We start from the raw sequence: 20,237 nt of genomic DNA, 5'->3' as shown, positions 1-20,237 counted from the left end.
TCGCCATCTTGGTTCCCGGAGACAAGAAATCGCTCTCAGAGCGACCTCTCGCAGCGACCCAGCGAGGTCGCTCCCGAAGCCTGGAGCGACTTGTCGGAGCGACGAGCCGAGGTCGCTCTGCGCCTATTATCTGCTCGATTTCTATTTTACTTAAGGGCCTTTTGGTCATTTCATTATGCACGTTTTGCACTTGGAAAAACCTATGTTTTAAACATCTTTTGTAGCCACCAGTGGCAGATGATTTTTTATCTTTTGATCTATTGAGAAAGACACAAGAACTCTCTTGAGAAGTTCATCTTTTGGATTTTGATTGTTATGTTCTTGTGTTCTTGTTGATTTCTTATCTATTTCTTTACATGATTAATCTGAAATCCAATATGGGTTTAAGAGGAATCATGGAGATTAGTGAGTAATCACCTTTTGAATTCATGGGTTAGGGAGATTAAGGGTGATTAGGTTAGTTCTAGGATGTTTTAGTGTAGATCATTCTTGTTCCTTGCTAGTAGAGTATTCATAATGCATCTTCTGAGTTGGCCACTCAAAAGTTGATCAATAGACATTTCCCACCCAAAAGGTGTTTGATGAAATGCCTGAGACAACTCTCCTAGGCTTTTAGTATACTTTGCCAAAGACATTTGTTGTTAAAGATGCTAAGATAGCTAATAGACTTGTTAGTAATGATTGCTTTCATATTATTCAACCAAAGACATTTGATGTTTGAGATATGTTAGCAAATGAGCATTCATCTAGACATAGAGCTTGCTTAGAATTGTGTCTAGGCTTAAGGTTGATAGTTTGATTGATCATTTGCCATCCTTAGTTCGATACTTGATCACCCAAGGTCTAATCCCTATGCCCATGAGTTCTCTTTTCCCTTAGTCAAGAAAGTATCATTCTGTTATTGCTTTCTAGTTTAGTAGTAGTTTAAAACCCATCTAAATCATTGGTTGCACTTAGATTAAGTGAGTACTTGCATTCTCAGTGCTTTGATATCCCTCATAACTGGTTCGACAATCTTCTATACTACAACATTTGTCTTAGGAGCCTTGAAAACTCCTAACATCAAATATGCAAGATATCAATGGAACAGAAAAACTATATGTTCAGACTATTCTATTTGAGATGGAATCTATTGACAACTTATTCTACTTGAGATGGAAACTAGCTATTTGTAACGTATGCGCTACCATTTTTCATCAACAATACTGTTTGTAATATAAAATGTTATTTTCTATATAAAATAGAACGAATTACTCTGTCATAACCATGTTTCCCTCTTACTTTGTTCTTTAGGTTTGGCATGAACGATTTAGGCCTTTCAAAAAGATTGTTCGAGACAGGTTTTGAACCCACTGAAAAGACAGATTAACAACTATTTCAACCTCCGTTGGATTGAGGTGATCAAGAATGCATTAGAGGGTTCAATCTAGTTCGTTATTATTTCATGTTCTCTTGATATGAGTTTTGTATCAGTGTATATATATATTTTATATTAGTGTGTATAAGATTTTGCATAGATAAATAATATATTGAACTTAAATGGAATAAAATTTATTATGACATCAAATAAAACAAAATACAATGTGATGTTGAATGAGAATGATATTTATATGATGTTGTCTCTTCCACCTATTTTCTTTAATGTCGTCAATCTTCATTTCTTTCGCTACAATCAATCTGAATTTGGTGTAAGCATTACTTCCTTCTCTGCAATTATAGACACTTCAACATTTGAACAATATGTATTGTATTATATCGTTTGTCACATTTCTATTCTATATTCTCATGTAGAATTGGAAATGCATCTTACTGGTATTTCGAAATTTGGGTTTAGTTTATGAAAGATTGGGGTTGACATTGAATTAGGGTTTATATTTGGGTTAGGGTTTAGTGACTAGAGTTTAGGGTTTAGTATTTAGTAGGTGAGGGAGTATGGTTTGGGTCAGCATTAATTTTTTCATGCAATTATAGACATTTCATAATATCTCCAACATGTGCTATGTCATTTATTTTGTTCCATTCTATTTGGGTTTAGGGTTTATATTTGGGTGAGGGTTTAGTGATTAGAGTTTAACGTTTAGTATTTAGAAGGCAAAAAGGTATGGTTGGGATCATCATTAACTTCTTTTATGCAATCATAAACATTTTATAATTTCACCAATACAGACTATGTTATTTATTTTGTTCCATTCTATTTGGAATTCATGTTTATATTTGGGATTATAGTTTATATTAGGGTTTAGAGCTTATGGTTTAGGGTTTAGTGATTATAATTTAGGGTTTAGTATTTTGAAGGTGAGAAGGTATATGGTTGGGGACTTGGGGTCATCATTAAGTTCTTTCTTGCAATTATAGACATTTCATAATTTCACCAATATATACTATGTTATTTATTTCGTTCTATTCTATTTGGGTTAAAGTTTATATTTGAATTTAAAGTTTATATTTAGGTAAGGGTTTAGTTTCCATGTTATTTGGTTCACCTATTCTATTTCGTCATCATGAGTAGCAATGTTAAGGAATTGGTTTCTCCGTTACGTTCCCATAAGTTGTAATACGCGTACACTTAGTATTACTTTATTTTCCTTCGTAATGTCACTATCATACGTGATAATTACAGCTGGCTTCTCCCTGCGTATATGTATATGCGTGTTTATATTTGACACAAAAGCACCACGTCGCCTATTTTAACTATTGTAACTGGTAACTTGTAACTTAAAAGGACATAACCGGCTAAAAGGTGAGCAAAAAGACAGACACTGAATTATGTCAAAATCAGTGTTAGTTACCTAATTTGTCTCTGAAAAATGGCTATTACGCTAATAAGCCCTTTAAACAATTTCTCTTACATTCTTTAGATATTTTTTTCTAAATTCATGAAACTCGATTCTAAGTTTTACCAATACCCGATCATAAGAGTTTTGTCAAAGTATACAGTATACTTTGGATAATATTGTATATACACATACCGAAGTACATTGACCTTTTTTCATTCTGATAAACACAATCATTATCCCTTTCTACTATTTTTGGAGTAGAGACTATATTGAAAGGTGTTTATATACTTTTTTTTTTTTTGAAACACGAAAGGTGTTTATATACATATCTAGTTAATGACACGGATTCAAACCTGAATTATTGATTTTGGAACATTTATATATTGTGGATTAAAGAACATGTGTTGACAAAAAAAAAAAGAACATGTAGATTTTTTTAATTGATCACAACATATTTATAGAAGTTAACTAGCTACTCCTCTCAAAATCACCGGCTAACCTTTCACGCCGACTTGAGGGAAAAAAAGACTCCAACTATTACAAATATTCGTCTTCGAAAGAAAAAAAAAGAACAAAAAAAACCCAACCCGCGGATTGATGCCTTGCTAACACGGATCTTCTTCTGGCCATCACTTAGCTATTAGTCAGCTTTCTTGGATATTTTAGATCGAACTTTATCTGAACATGGAGATCAGAGACCTGAAGAACCCTTCATCACAGGGTATGATAAGACCCATATTATGGTCAAAACCAAACTCTTCCTCGGCTAGTCGGAGCAACGTTTGAAACTCGGAGTATTCGAGCCACGAGATGGGAACGATGTAGCGACTTCGGTTCGGTCCAACATAAACCGGAAAATGACCTTTTGGCACGTCTTGTGGAAAACTATCATCTTCTTGATTGTAATAGCAACCGTTGACGTTCTTCTTCTTCCCTAGACTCGAGCATCTCTTTAAGATTTGCTTGATCGATGTTGCTTGAGATGACCTCTTTATTGTCATTTTTTAATTTTTAATCTTTTCCTTTTTCTCTGAAACTTGGGTTTTGTTTGAAGAAATGTTATGGACGTTAGAGGTACATGGAGAAGTATTTATAATATATGGAGTATGGACAGTTTGGAATGTTAATAAATTGATATGGAAAAATAATAAATATTAATATGTACAAAGACATAGTAGGCTTTTATAATTAGTTGAGTATAACAATATAGATAACGATTAATTGGCTATGATTACTTCTGACGTTGACCAAAGCAGTGAATATATTATAGGTATTATTAAATGTATGTTCAAACATTTACATGTATATATAGAGATATGCATTAGTATGAATGCACAATAATATTCTTTTCTTATTTGTTAATTTACTAGCTGATAGATCATAATTTTAATTGTTATTAATAATATATCTTAAAAACTATAGGGACTATTTAATATGCATAACTCGACGTAAAAAAGAAGTAGAAAGTTATACAATATGTATATAATATTTTACACAAAAACTACTAAACAGTTAGGAACACATGCATGCAGTGATTTAAATTCGGATACGAAAACACATGTATGCGGATAGAATCAATGAAAACACACGTCAAAACGCGTATATTTCGTATAAAATTTATAAATTTAATAACTAATGATGATATCTATATTAGCCATGTGATCATTATAAGCATATACACGGATCCAAGTTCAAGTTTCACTGATACGTAAACGAAAGCATTCATGTTTATCCCGTAAATCTAGATTTCTGGATCGATCATAGCCCTATTTATTGGGATCATATAAAAGCCAAATGTCCTGTTTGGATTCAAATTAGGACATCAAGATTTCCTGTTCTTGTGAAAGCAAAATCATGTGGGATGTAGTAGGCAAGGACAAATAGACTCTTGAAGACAGAGCCAACAAGGACGAGAGAGGGATGTAATTAAAATTTTGAAAGAGTATGTCCAGAAAAAGTTTGGGTAGGGACTATAACATTGCCCTACAATGTCTCCCATTTGCCTTTACATACTTAGACACAATGTTACAAACAAATGTCTATTTTGTTTCTCTTACTCTAATATCGTATACATCATATAAATGAGACCATGGCTTGTTATATATCTTTATAGATATGCATGTTCATAATTACGGACGAAATTAGAGTCTTTGTTGTAGCCAAAGGACGTACTTTCGGCGATACATATATAAGGATTCCTCGACAAAAATTTTTTTGGTAAAACCTTTGTCTTTGTTTCTCATACGTACAACGTGCATTTTGCAGCGACTTTTTAAAGTTGTTTTTTGTTACAAATGGCCATTATTGAAACATACATAAACGCCCATTTCTCTCAATAAAAAGATAGAGAGGAACATGTTATTTTCTTTCTTACAATGTCTTCTACTAGATCCAAGACAAAACTATAATTTTTGACGTTACCATTTAATATAAAATATATATAACAATACATTTGCGCAGGTAGACCCTAGTTTTTCAAAGGTAAACACCACCACATAAAACCTATAATCTTGTGGTGAAATCGAGTGTAAAAGGTTAACTTGTATGGTTTATTTGGTTACTTTCTTAGTTTTTGCGGATCGTTTTATTCATTTAATCATTAGAAGTTGTGTGTACCATTTTTTGTGTTGTTTAGTCATTTTCCATTTGTCTACAGTCACTATTTATAAATCCTCTATAATTTTTTTTGACAGAACCTAATATGTTTTTGAAATGAAGTAAATAATTTTAAAAAAATCGTGAAACCAAACGAGAAAAAAAATTACAAAGAAAAACTTGCAAAAATGCTGAATAATATATGTACATTATATTGAATTTTGTTCAAGACATATATGAAGAAGTGACTGAATTACACAACTGTTTGACCTTAAAATCACCTAAACCCTCAATTTGTATTTTGTTTTATTAAAAAATCAAGGGATTTATGTAGGTCACTTGGGTTTATATCAAATAACAAATAGTATTGTTTATAGTTTTTTTTTTTGAACATTAGTATTGTTTATAGTTACGCAAATCTATGCGTATTCTGAATACTCTTGTGATGTCAATCATTTGTTAATCAATTTATACTATTTTCTGGACAATACATATGCAAGATGCATGGTAAGCGTAAAGGATTTATGTCCCATGTGAGAATTAGAACGATGCTTTAGACACGAACCTAATATTTTGTTTTATTATGAAATCTATCCTCGAAGTTGATGCATTGCATTAAGATCATTTCCAACAGCATTTTAAACGTACTTCTTCCAGGTCCTTAGACCATGTCCGATGGTTTACTATATTTTTCATTCTAAAATAGATTAATTTTATAATAGAGTTTAAGTTTGCTTTAATAATACTTTATTTTAGAATAAAAAATAGAGCGATGAACAAAAAAAAAATTTCTATATTTGGAGTAAACCTATTTTTCACTCTATTATAAATTAAAAAAAATCACTAATACATTTTTATATCTAAAACTCTATTTTAGAGTGAAAAAATAGAATAGAGTTAGAGATACTCTTAATCATTTTCTTAACCGAAAACAACTTATTCATCTCCCCTTTGTTTTCTCTTACTTTTTAGTATGATCAAATCATCAAATCTTAGTTTTCATCCTCAATCTATAGTATCTTTTCACTATTTATGTTAAAACGAATTACGTATGTTAATCTATAACGAACATCAAAATCAAATTCCTTCTGCTAATCCTATAAATTTTTATTAACATATGAAGAATAAAACTATAGAATAGCGTTCCAAAAAATAAAATGATTCCACAGATTGTGATGATTAGCATGAGTTTTAGTCTACAATTTCTTAAATATTCTATATATGCGTCGAAGGTTTTTTTTACCATTGACAGCATTTATGTTTTTCAAATGTAAATTTACTATATACATATGCGATGAACATGTCAAGAATGTAATTAAACAGAAGATACTCCTACTACTTACTAATTAAACCCAGATTTGTTCGTTATTCTTGTCCATTAAAAGATCATATTTTCATGATGATGTTGATCAATATGTAGTTACTAGCTAGAATTCTCACTTTATAGTCAGGTATTAAAGTACAAAAACAATATAGAAAGTAGATAAATCCTCAGAAGGAAACAAACAAAAACAACAAAAGAATAAACAAAATAAAATAAGAAGTCAAAAGGATGGGTGGTGTAGAATCAAAGGGTGGACAGATAATGGTGGAACAATGACACTTGGCTGATTACAGTCGGGGGCATTTGTTGTGGTTATAACTCGGAGACATTATCAATTCATTCTTCCTTGACATCAACCGAAATCCCAACACCTTCTTCTGATTTTCTTTTCCCACTTATTGATTCATATTAAAACATTATCATTACAGAAAAACTAATCGTTAAAACTTTCACATCAGAGCTTAGATAAGATATAACATTAGTGTTACATACATACATATATATATATATATATGCAGAATTGGTCCAAAGTATAATTTAATAAAACACTGGTTTTGAACCTAATCTTTTAAACAAAAATAACACATATAAATTTATAACCTCTAAATGATTAAAAATATTATTCAAACTACATGTATCCGACTTTGTAAAATGTTAAAAATTTTGAATAATAAAATCTATATTGGAAATAATGAATTTTACAGTATATATGTAAGAATATGAAGCAATCTCCTCATAGACAAATTGTTTTTATTAATTCTACCAGCTTAACATTCTAATATAAGAACCTATGTACATTAAATGAATCATGAAAGTTATGGTGTAGGATAACTCTTGAGAACATAATGGATACAAAACCTGTTAGTCCGATTATTGTGTCACTGGTCAATGACATGTTTCATTTTCTCATTAAACATTGTATTTGGTCACTATTATATTATCCTGACTTCCAACTTGAAAGTAACATGGTTTATATATCAGTTTAAATTTCTGCAACTAAACACTGTTATAACTTAGAAGAATCTTTGAAAAGTTAGTAAACTCATAGACCCACCAACAAAAAGAGGGGAAAGTAAGACATGTGATGTTCGACATGTATCTCTGCAAAATAAATTAACTAAAAAATGGTAATGAAAAAGGAAGCAAGAAGAAGACAACGTATTAGAAAAAGCAGAGCCAAGAGAAATAAGAAGAGGCTTAAGTGTGAGGGTCCATTGTCTTGGAACCATAGGACTCACCCATGTGGCTACTATCCAAAAACCTAAAACACCACCAGCAACACCAACTAAGCAAAGAGTGCCATAACACATAAGCAGACATATATTCCTCACCATCCAATATGAGCCACCAATTTGAATATTTTTTCTGTTCTCTTCTTTGGATAACCTAAAGTGGGGAAGTTAATTTCCCATGTTCTATGGCCACAAAGAACAACAAGGATTTCAACATCTTTGTCTTTACAAGTCACATGTGACTATTTTGAAATATTGAGCTTCACTAAGAGCCCGATAAATGTCCTTGTCACAAGTCCCTACCCATGAGAAGTGAATGTGGTGCTTCTTCTAACATAGAAAATAAACTAAAAAATCTACAAATGCCTAAACCGACGCATCCGGACATGTCCTATTGAATGAAAATGACAATACAGGATAAGAAGATGACTTTTTTTGTCGACGATAAGAAGATGACTTACATATAGAAGAGAAGGAGAAAATACTTGTTTTTGAGGTCATGTTTTAGGAAGAACGCATCCCTCCTTGCTTGCTTCCTCCATTGCCTCCTCTACTATACAGAGAAGGCATGAAAGATACAGAGCTTTACCACTAGAATACTTAGTCAGTGAGCATCATGCATCTTAACAAAGCATTTGACCCTGCAACTTCCCACACAAATTAAAAAAAAAAATCAGTTTACGTTCTGTTTTTTCACACCTTCACAAACCTGTGATGCTTATGTTTGACAAGAAAACTTCTAACATAAAGTTTGCAGCCAATGTAATAACGTATGACAAGGGAAGATTTGAGGCAGTCGCAAATAAGATGAGCTAATGCATATGCATTTTTACTGTCACATTCAACCATAGCGTTAGAAAACGTGTCCAGATATTAAGATATCTCCCCCATTGACGCATATGAAGTGTATCTTACAAAACATTCCTAGCGAACTTCTCTCTGTTGTTAACATTCATAGCCAGAGGAAAACTAAAACTCTTCAGGTTGCCTATCTACCATGATCAACTGTCTTTTTAGCTCATCTGCGTCTGAGAACTTTAAAAACCAAACGCAAACCGAATTATCCTTGTTGTTCTATTAGCGAGTGAAGATAATTATCATGACTAAGCAATAACGATTGCTTCACTAGACAGTAGACACCATAACAAGAATGCACCTAATGGGAGGTTGGAGATGTGAACAGCAAGGTAATAACACACGTAGGTGAAGAAACTCTCAAAAGGGTCAGGGAAGACAATCTCGCTGTAATACTCAGCCATGACAAATATGTGATTGTTGAGAGACTGAGGACCACTGTAAAATCTGCGTGTTAAGCTTTAACATGTAAGACCTTGGAGAAGTTCAAAAGATCATAGAAGATGTATATACACAACTTACTCGAGTGAGGTTCACAATCACAAAGAGGTACTCACAACTTCAACTCCTTTAAACATAGGCATGGAAGAAGATGGTTATATTGATTCTATAATTCTCCCCAACCACACTCAGACAATGCAAAAGGAGGTGAATCAACCACTCTAGTAGGGGTATGCAAGTGGAAGAAGACCTTACTTATAATTTTATAAACACACCAAGATCCTCATTTATAGCTCAACCTACATAGACAGTCCAGTTATGAGTTCAGTATCTAGTTGATGAGAAAAAGAAAACAATCAAATAAATTTCAAACCTCTACAAAGATTGCAAATATAAGGTAACTCAGGGAGATAGAAAATATATAAAATACGCACTCTTTAGCTGTCTTTCCGTGAAGAAAAGCAATCTATAAGCCATAATAAATTTGACAGGCTCTATAAGCCATAGTATATTTACGGAGAAAAGTTACAAAAATGTTTTGTCAGAAAAATAAACAATCGAGTAAGAAGCTTTGCAACAATCTGAAGCATTCTTTCAAAAATATAAAAAATGACAATGAGAGATGAGCCAAAAACAATGCGGCGAAGATAGATGCAAGATCAGATGTTTGATGCACTTAAAGCCATAACTTAGCATTTTTCAATGAGAGCAAGAAGCTGCGCTTCTTTCTTGTCAGAAACTGCCGTCAATTTCACATTCTCTTCCATCAGTTTCTGAACTTCAACCTTCTTTTGCGCCTTCTCTCCTTCTAGCTGTGTCACCAACCTGTTTCACCATTAACAAACACACATAAACTAGAGACGATGGTAAGGTTTGTAATGTTGATGAGTGTAAGTTTACGAGACTGACCTGACCGCTCAAAGAGCTCTTGGATGGTTGTTTCTCTGACGTTAGTAAAAGTACTTACATAGCTTTTAAGCGACTTGAACTCTCTCTTCACACGACACATCTCCTCCTCAATACTTTCCTCTGTCTCGTCGTCTCTCCAACTAGTAGTCCCGCGAGCAAATCCCTCCATTTCTTGTAACTTCAACGACAAATTCCATTTGGGGAAAAACTCATTTTGGTAGGAAATTTTGATTTTGCAGTTTTGCCTAAAAAACTCAATTTAGTGGGTCCTAACGAGAAAATTTGTTTTGGGAGGGTTTTTGGTGGGTAAACATGTTTTGGTAAAAATTTGATTTTGCGGTTTTGATATGAAAACTTGATTTTGGATTTTTGTGAAAAAAATTTGTTTTTGCAGAAAAGAAATATTTTACAAATTTGGTGGAAAATTCGATTTTGCGATTTTACCGAAAAGTAGAGTTTTGTAGTTCTCGCAAAAATAGGTTTTGCACTCTTGGTGTTAAACCTTAATATTTCAGATTTCAAGAGAAAACTCAATTTTGCATAATCGAACAAATTTTAAATTTTAATATATAGTTAGATACTGTATAAAATGGCGTAAAGCAAAATCAACTGACCAAAAACTTAAGCCTATAAATCTCATAGGCTAATTTTATTCAGTCTTCTTTTAATCATGTCTCAAAAATCAAGGTTATGATTAAAGATTTTGATACATGGTTAGTGTTAATCTTGTTAGATTAAACCCTAATATATCCCTAATAATGAATGTATAATAAAAGAATCTAAAAACAAAAGCAGATGTTAAAAAAAATGAACGAGTATTTCACATTTGAACTCTAATGTAATTTCATAGGAACTATTACGAAAATAAAACTAGAATACAAAATATAGAACAGTTTTAACTATATGACAATAGTAATCTGAAATAACATGTAAGAGCAACTCCAAACTAAAACTCAGTTTTTTTCCAAAATAGAGAAATAGAATAAAAATATTTTAACTTTATTCTATTTTTCATTCACTAATGAAGTAATGAACACATAAAAAGTAGATTATTCTATTTATAGAGTAAACCAGACTTTTTTATAGAGTGATAAATAGAGTATGGTTAGAGTATTTTTTACTTTATATTTTATTTTACTCTATTTTGGAATAAAAGTTTGAGTGAAATTAAGATGTCCTAAGAGAATACCCTTTTGATTTACCACTTGAGCACGGCTCTTAAGGAGTACAAATCTGAACTCTAAAGTTAAAATTGAGTAGAGATTGATATGCGCACTCGCGTGGTATTGATTTTTGCATTTTTATATATTGATTTTTTTTATAAATAATGTTATATTTTTTAGATGAGTCGTAATATATTTAATTGTATTCAAAAGATCTAGACGAATGGGGTAATATGATAATTTTTGGTACAAATATCAGAACTCATTTTACATACATTTGTTATTTAGATATTTTTAGGTTCTTATACATCAGAACCGAGCTCATCCAGACCCAGAAAGACCCAATTCAAAATCCACACATAAAAACTTTTTTGCACTATTATAATTACCATAACAATTAATTATTATGGTAATATAATTAGCACAAAGTAAATATTGATTAACTAATAAATAAAATTTGTATTATTATTATGGTAATATAATTAATGATGTGATGTATTGTTAATGTAATATAATTAATGAAACTGTTAAACTGAATGAAATATTGAAAAAAAAATTAATGTAATTATATTAATGAAATTATTAAAAATATACTATTTTTTTTTTTAAACTGCTATTCATGTTTCCAAGCAATTTTTATTTATGTTGACGTCAAGGTTTTATGTATATTTTTTTAAATACACTATACTTCTTTAATTATAACCAATTTTCGTTATTCTATATATTGTTTTTTCTTCTTCCTTGTCATTTCCAACTGACGTAACAAAAGAATTTCGTTATAACCAAGGCAGCATGTAGCATAGGCATGTAGTCGATAATTGATTTGAACAAGTAATCATTTTTTTTGATAAAAGACCAAGTAATAATTCTCATCTTTATATGTTTTTGTGAATATCATTTACTGGATTGAAACTTTTATAATATAAGCACAAAACACATATCAAATACAGGGGCGGATCCAGAAATTTATTTAGACTGGGGCACATAATTATATTTATTATATCCAATATAATAATTTTTTTCAAAATATAACATAGTCATATATATAAAAGCTCAAAATAAACTAAAAGTATAGAACAAACCAAAAACATAAAAAATATATATAATTAAGAAACTTATATTATACTATTGACATTGGTTTTCAATGTAGATTGACATTGTTTCTTAAAATATTGTTCCATAAACACTTAATAAAAATAACTATAATAGTATTTCAAATACGGTAAACAGTGAAAAGTAAGTGAATAATTTAGCTAAAATTAAATATATGGTAAACTATTAGAAATGATAGATAATATTACTTAGAAGAGAATCTAAAGAAGTAATTTTAATGGATTCAACAATGTTCAATTGTTAAATTAATAACTATAATTAATGTCAATACCATATTCCAGTACAAAGGTTTGTGCTATTTAATAGAAATATTTTTTTTTACAAAAGAAAATAGACATAGGACTCGTAACATTCAACTTCAACTAAAAAATATTAGGTTAATTATATGGGCTGGAGCATATAAATTTTATTTGTAATTGGACTAAAACATTTTTGTTTTGTTTTGATTGAGTGGAGCAATCTTTTGTTTTAATTGGGTGGAGCACTTTTCTTATTTTTTTATTAATTTAACTTAAACCAAGTTAAAAAAAAATAAGTTTTATTTACTATTAAGAAAAGAAAAAAAAAGAGTGTAGGACAAGTGCCACACCCACTCCTCTCCTCCGTCCGTCCCTGATCAAATATGCTACAAACCCGAAATTTCAGTTCCCTTTAATTATTTTGAAAAATTCATGTTCATGCAAAAAAATACTTTATTATATACTAGAATATAACCTATGAGCGTGTTCAAAAAGATACTTCCTCTGTTTTAAATCTCTTTTGTTTTAAGCCGCAGATGTAGATAATTTTAGTTAAAAATATACTCCTTATGTTTCTTAATGTTTCACATTTTATTAAAACACATTAAATTTACATATTTTTTGTGTTTATCTTTGTTTCATAATTTTAAACCAATAACAATTCAGTAAGTGCACTTAAATTTTTTGAAATTTGCAATAAGTTAATAAAATATGTCTTGAAAATGTAAAAAATGAATCTTTTTAAAACAAATTTTTTTTCTATAATATGTAATATTAAGGAACAGAAGGAGTAATTATCTATAGTGATTACTTATTAAAAACATTATTTAATATATGATTTCAACCAATTATAAAAAAATATATAACTTAATTGGTCATATACTATTCAATATATAAAAATTGCATTGAAATGTTAAAACTAATTATATTATAAAACAATTTTTTTGCTAAAATTATTTATAATATAAAACGAAATAACTTATAAAAATGGGTGGTATGGGCTTAAGATCTTTTGTTCCGGTTTTCGGTGAAATAACTTATAATTATCCACGGCTTACACTCATGTATGGGAAGAGATCATTCCTCTCCTCACCGAAAATCTAGACAAAAGATCGAACTAGTTCTCTTACGATTTTAGACGACATTATATGTTGTATTGAAGGAACGTAATGGAAGAAGATTTGGTGAGACGCCTAACTCAGCCTCGGTTCTTATAAGAATCATAGATAAGTACGTTCAAAAACGCATCACCAGCATGAACCATCGAGAGTCACCAGCTTATCAAAAGGTCACAGAAACATGGTTCTCTTTCCGTTAAAATTCTAATGTGATGTAAATCTAGTTTGGTTTTGATTTCTTCTAAGAATCGCAACACTTGTTCTAAAAAGTATTTTTGATTGAATTAATTTAACATTCTTTCAAATAAGGGGTCGATAATCAAAAAAATAAGTTGCACACTGTAATAAAAGAAATACAAGTTGCACAGTTGAAATGAAGAAAACAGAGAGCGACATAATGAAATAACACGTGGGTTTATGGATCTAAGGATCTCTTTGTTAAAATCAATAGAAAGAGGGAAGAAAAAAGTTTTGGCCTCTATCGAGTATGTCACTTTATATCAATTGAAAAGCGCCGATGTGTTATATATGAGCTATGGAGTGATCTTCTCTACTCTCAAATCCCTATTCCTTCTTTTTAAACATCATCATCATACCAGTTTACTTTCTAAAATTTTATGTATCCTACAGTTTTACTAAAAATCGATGATATAAGTATATAGGGCCGACAAAAAAAAAGTTAATGTAAACGTACTAGCATTTATTATAAAAACTCTCAAAATCAATATCATAACATGGCAATATTTTATAGTAATTATTTAAATATAATTTTAGTTTATTTTAAATCATGTAATTAATTATATTTTATAGTTTTCGAATAGTTGGACAAGTTTTTTAATTTAAATTTCTGGATCTTTATTCTGCTTTTAGTTAAAAATTATTATTAGTATTATGTGTTGGGATTGATAGGGGAGAGAGAAGAGAGGATGAGAAAATGATTACCCGTAAGAAAAGGGAATCAAAATGAGCAGCTTTTGATGTGCTGTTGTTGATTTGGATAAAAGGGATCTGTTTGGGTGTGTATGTGCACACAACATACAAAAGACCTTTTGATATTATCCCATCACAAAGTATTGATCTGTCTTCTGTTGAAGTGATCTTGACCATTTATCATTCCAAATAACGACCCCTGAATTTTATAGTATGTTATTGATTTTGTTTGGAAAAAATAAACTTGTTGATTTTGGTAACGTTTCCTGAACAAAATATGAACAAAAAAAAAACAAATTTGTTTGCTTTCATTTTAATTAAAAATACATTAAATCCATTAGAATTTACCATAAATAAAATTCAATAGAAATTGAATAACATGAGTTTTAGTGTGTTTCAAATTCTACCTAATAAACACATCATTCAATAACGCTAATTTTTTCTAATTTTAAAACACATTCAATTCTAGTTTTAAAATATACTACCTCCTTTTCACAAATATAGATTTTTTAGTGTTTTTATATATATTAAGAAAACACATTAAATCACTATAACAAATGTATCGTTTTTTGTAATTTTTATTTTATTTTAATAATTTGTAACCAATAATAATCAATAAAATAAATAAATTTTTTTTAAGATCACAATTTTTCATAGAAAAAATAAAAAAATCTATCTTTATAATTTTTTTTTAAAACATCAAACTTAATAAAACGGAGGAAATATTCATTTCCATTAAATTATAGTATCGGATAACATCCTCCTCAACTCTTTTTTCTCTTTGTGAGGTTTTGAGTTTTTAAGTACATACCTTTTTATAAAAAGGCAATATCATTGATAATGAAGTCCACAGGTTTCTAAAAAATATGAATCCGGAGCTATTTTATTAATTTTTCTTTATTCAGAAAACCCTATCAATCAAAATAATCATAAGTGAAGTAAAAATAAAATCTCTCTCCTCACTTTTTTTCATCTTTAACTCAGTCGAAGGCAATGATTACACTTCTCTAACTTTCTAGGAAATTACTAACACTATGATTTTCTTTCGCTCTTCTTTTATCCTTTTTTTTTTAAAAACTCATTCTTTTATACTATTCCTTCCTGGAAAAAAATGTACATGCATATAATAATGTTTTTTTTTTGCTAAAATATTTACATATAATAATGTTAGTTATAACTTATAACCCCTTGTCCCCATGTTAGTTATAACTTATAACCCCTTGTCCCCTTTCCTAAATAAATTCTGTCTTTCGTGTTATAACACCAAAAAAGATTACTAAAACTTTTGCTTAGCCAGTGTTAAATACTAGTCTTACTCGTGGATACTAGATGTAGAAAGTCACTAGTGTTAGTGGTACATATATATGCATATATATATATCCTATTAAAAGGAGATTTCTTTTGTTACGCAATTTTGCAGAATTAGTTCAAGAGCAATTATGTAGAATTCGTTCAGAAAACAAATAGGTTAAATTGATAGGAAACACAGTTCTACTTTATGTGAATTATGTACCACTATACATCACGAGGTGTATGGAACGTCATGTGGGTTGAATATTCTATGAACATTTCTGAGTCCGTATAATCAATAAAGCGGTAGAGAGACATTGAGAGAGCGATAATAAATAGTCTCAACCACCAATGTAATTGGTGCAGTTGTGGGTGAAAGGTACTTCCCTATCCAAAACAAGAAGCTTATAACTAGAGACATACTTGTTTATATGATGTAATATTCCATCTTTTAAACCATGTCTAAGCATATATATGCATGTAAAAGCATATCATCATTGATTCTTCCATATGTAGTACGGGGTGTGTGTTTGAATAGAGATATATGATGATGATGATCCTGAACTAACTCTCATGAATTCACTTCATTTATTGTTTATATTGCATTTACGTTATCGAAGAGCGTGCTCTTTATTCGACAGTGAAATTCCTTCCGCCACTCTCTCTTTCTATGTATCTCTATCTTTCACTCTTTTTTAATTTTATTTTTGAAAACATTCATTTTAGCTCTTCTCGCTGCTATATATTCTAGACCGATCATGAATTCTATAGAATCATGTTGTACGCATACAACAAATTACCGTATTAAATTAATTAATGATTTCACAAAGAAAAGTAAATGCAGTACAAACAAAAAATAATCCGAATTACTCAAGTTTTTTTTTTTTTTTTGCTTAAGATAATTGTTTTACTCTATCATCCAATTACTCAAGTTAAACTCTAAATATAACTAGTGATGATTCTTTTGTAAAACGTGTTTTTCTTAAATATTTATAAAACATAAGTAAGCAAACTCCACTTGATATAATTTTAAGAAAAAACCCCACTTGATATACGAACGCAGAAATGTACTCTGTATTTATCACGTATATATGTTTAATTATGGTAGTTTGAGTTCATATAATACTTATACTTCTTATTATTTTGTTATATTTCAAAAAATGTTATTTTAAAATTAGGATATAATTAATACTAGTTTAGATCTAGTTATATTTTTGTATCTCAGGATGTAAATGTAAACAGAACATTGAATATGAAGCGATAGATAAAATTTTGTAGAGTGTATGTATACATTTTAAAAGCGTGATAAGCAAGTCATGAATTACTGAAAATCAATACACACCAACTGAGACTAAGGCTCCGAATAGTAACTGCGATTTGAGTGGTGTAGGACAAGCGGTTTAACTGCAGTGCGGTTTTAACAATTATAAAAACGTATAGATATATGGTATATGTAGAGATTTTTGTTATTCTTAAATGCGATGCATGGCAGGTCGGTTTGTAACATTGGAAGCCTAATGGTACGTCGAGCTAATTAAAGTTTCAATAAATGCACTAAATATAAACAGTGTAAGGTAAAGTGTAAACAGCGAATAACATATGACAGACTGAATATAAAGCTCGGACCGTAGAGGGGCCATGCATGTTCCAAACCCTATATATCTTCCCATTAATTTCCGGGAAATCAAATAATTAATTTTTAACAAAAGATTATTATAAATGTTTTCATGAAATTAGGGCAAAAGTACAAACAAAACTAATGATGCCCTAATGAAAATGAAATCTCTGCAAGTGGGTTTTAGGGGCCACGTAGACATGAGTTACAAAAGCTCTGAGTCTTTAGCCCTCCTGCCTCTTCAACAGCACTTTACGACAATAACAGAGATCGTGATGCGCAATTTAAGATCCTCTGTTTCTCACAGCATGCTCGTTACCGTACGCACTCATAGGATATATGTAGTTGCTTGTGTAGATATATACTGCATATGCATGTATAATTATTAATAACAACATTTTCAACGTGATATTCACAATCCATATAGAGTTAATAACTTAGTATATTGCGTAGTTCGTTGAACTGTTTAATTATTCGTAAGAAAGTTCAGAAATCGTATAAAACTCGTTTAAGTGACTGTTAAAATATGTTTGTAATTTATACAAATCTCTTGCAAAAGGTCGCTATAATACATGATTAGTCATGACTTATAATGTATGATGTATTTCATTAGTCCACAATATAAATTTAACTACTCAAACAGAAAGGAGCGGAATTTTTCATTAACCGGGTTTATGTAGGATCAGTTAGTTTGGTTAGGCAACTCCCTAAAAGATTCTAAAACTTCGATATGCAATCTCATTTTCAAAGTAATAGTTATTTAACTGGTCTAACAGTTTGGTTGTTCATATGGTATTTCTTTGCACGTTCTGTATATTGCTCGTGAATCCGAGAAATCATGGGATCTATACAAACAACTATACTATATATCTAGCCTAGCAACTTTTGAGATCCGATTTCTAAATTTTAATTTTATATGAGCGAATTCTAGTCGACCGTATCTTTAGACTTTAGATCCCGTTTCCCATAGAACTTTTAGCTCATATGAAAATCGAATAATTCGTCAACTTTTACTTTAACCAAAAAATCTCCCAGTATCTTTTATAATCAAATTGCTATTTGGTAGAACAGTGAGATTGTATGAGAGTTGGGTATTGTTCCTTTTCAACTGAAAAGGTCATATTCATTAACCAACAACCTATACTGAAACAAATCTCTTGAAACTTTAACGAAAAATATAAATTGTTAATATAGTGTATGCTTGAATTACTACGGGGGATGGAATACTTAACATTTTCATAACTACATCAGTCACACTTTGTTCTACACACTATATTTGATAGATAATAATCTATTGAAAAGATCAGCGGTACATATACAATCAATAGTATAGCTATTGTCTAGTGATATGTTTGTTTTACATTTTGTACAAAACAACTATTTTCACTATGGTGATTTCGTTAATTGTTCACATGATGGTTGTCATTGATCATTATATAGTCTTGATCTTTAATCATTCATATTTTTTTAAATCGAAGATCTGTGATTAAGTCTGAAAAACAAAACTCATTTAGCATCTAGTTAATTATGATATTACAATATATAAAAATATATCTCATATGAGAATTCACGTTTGATTATACCATTTTCAGCCGACTTTTAACATCCACGCCAAACAATATTCCTTGCACAATGCTAAGATGTCTTGTAATTTTTTTTTCCATGATATACATAGTTTTGCTTTTTTTAGGGTTTGAATCCTAGACATTCTAGTGTAGGATCATTAATAAATTTTTAGTCAAACCGGTAGACTAAGAGCATTTCTAAAACAACACTCTATTTTTAAATTTGCAAAACTTCATATTTGAGGTTTAAAGATAGTTTTTTTCCAAAATCAAAACTTCAAACTTAATTTCAAAAATATTTATATTTTATGCTATGGTTCTTATATTTATTATAATTAATTTAAATTCATAAAACTTTATAAATAAATAGCACATATAAAAAATAATATAGCAATATTGATTAATAGTTACACTAAAAATAAATTTTATATAGAAATACATAGTTAAATATTTACAAGTAAAATATCACATTTTTCTATAAAACTATTTTCTTAATACTCCTACATATAATTAATTATTGCGTTTGTTAAGTTTCTTTTGCAATATTGTTTTTCTAAATATAGTTTTAAATTTTTAAATTATTATTTTTAATTTAATTTTATTTGTAAAATTTAAATTTATAAAAGCAAATTTGAAATATTTATGAGTTATAATTTGTTAAGGATTAAGAATATAAAACGACAAAATATTTAAAAATCACAAATGTAATAAGTAATTGTAAAGACCAAATGCAAATAAAAATTTGAAACTTCAAATTTGAAATTTTAAATAGTGACATTTGTGAAGTTTTACTACTCAAAATTTCATATTTAAAGTTCCACAACAAAAATTTATATTTTTTTTAAATAACAAAAATCTTCTTCAAACGTAGTAAGAAACTAAAGCTCGAAATTTTGCTTGTTATCATGACCATATATGGAGACACGATCAAACTTAAACAGTGGAGAAATAACTACCCTAACGAATTATCAAACAGAATTCATCACTTTATCATTCATACTCCAAAAATAAAAATAAAAATCGTCCCATCCTACGATAACTTTTGTTTATTTAAATGTGTTTGTATGGAAA

At 29.8% G+C, this 20,237-nt stretch overlaps 1 protein-coding gene and 1 long non-coding RNA gene across 14 annotated transcripts; one reads left to right on the top strand and one right to left on the bottom strand.

The window, feature by feature from the left end:
- The first annotated feature begins 959 nt into the window (after positions 1–959).
- On the top strand, positions 960–3,358 carry LOC117128264. The gene is made up of 2 exons (XR_004451539.1): positions 960–3,053; positions 3,091–3,358. It is a non-coding gene; the product is annotated as an uncharacterized LOC117128264 (long non-coding RNA).
- Positions 3,132–19,568, bottom strand: LOC103837834 (protein SMALL AUXIN UP-REGULATED RNA 10). 13 transcript variants are annotated; one of them, XM_033280342.1, is made up of 4 exons: positions 10,134–19,568; positions 8,390–10,049; positions 8,028–8,111; positions 3,132–7,957 (listed from the first exon to the last, which is right to left on the bottom strand). In XM_033280342.1, exon 4 carries the CDS (start codon positions 3,776–3,778, stop codon positions 3,452–3,454), a length of 327 nt encoding a protein of 108 aa, XP_033136233.1. In that variant the 5' UTR covers positions 3,779–7,957; positions 8,028–8,111; positions 8,390–10,049; positions 10,134–19,568; the 3' UTR covers positions 3,132–3,451. The 13 variants fall into 13 exon arrangements, with proteins under 13 accessions (XP_033136233.1, XP_033136235.1, XP_033136237.1 ...); XM_033280344.1 differs by having other exon boundaries at positions 8,414–10,049; XM_033280346.1 differs by lacking the exon at positions 8,028–8,111 and having other exon boundaries at positions 8,390–8,569; positions 9,085–10,049.
- Between the last annotated feature and the right edge of the window lie 669 nt (positions 19,569–20,237).

Source organism: Brassica rapa, chromosome A09 (genome assembly GCF_000309985.2).
Source record: "Brassica rapa cultivar Chiifu-401-42 chromosome A09, CAAS_Brap_v3.01, whole genome shotgun sequence".
Classification (NCBI taxonomy): domain Eukaryota; kingdom Viridiplantae; phylum Streptophyta; class Magnoliopsida; order Brassicales; family Brassicaceae; genus Brassica; species Brassica rapa.
This window is presented reverse-complemented; position numbering and strand designations above follow the sequence as displayed.

What these genes read in the sequence shown, in the direction of transcription:
- LOC103837834 (XM_033280334.1), bottom strand. Translation starts at nt 3,778, where the DNA reads ATGACAATAAAGAGGTCATCTCAAGCAACATCGATCAAGCAAATCTTA.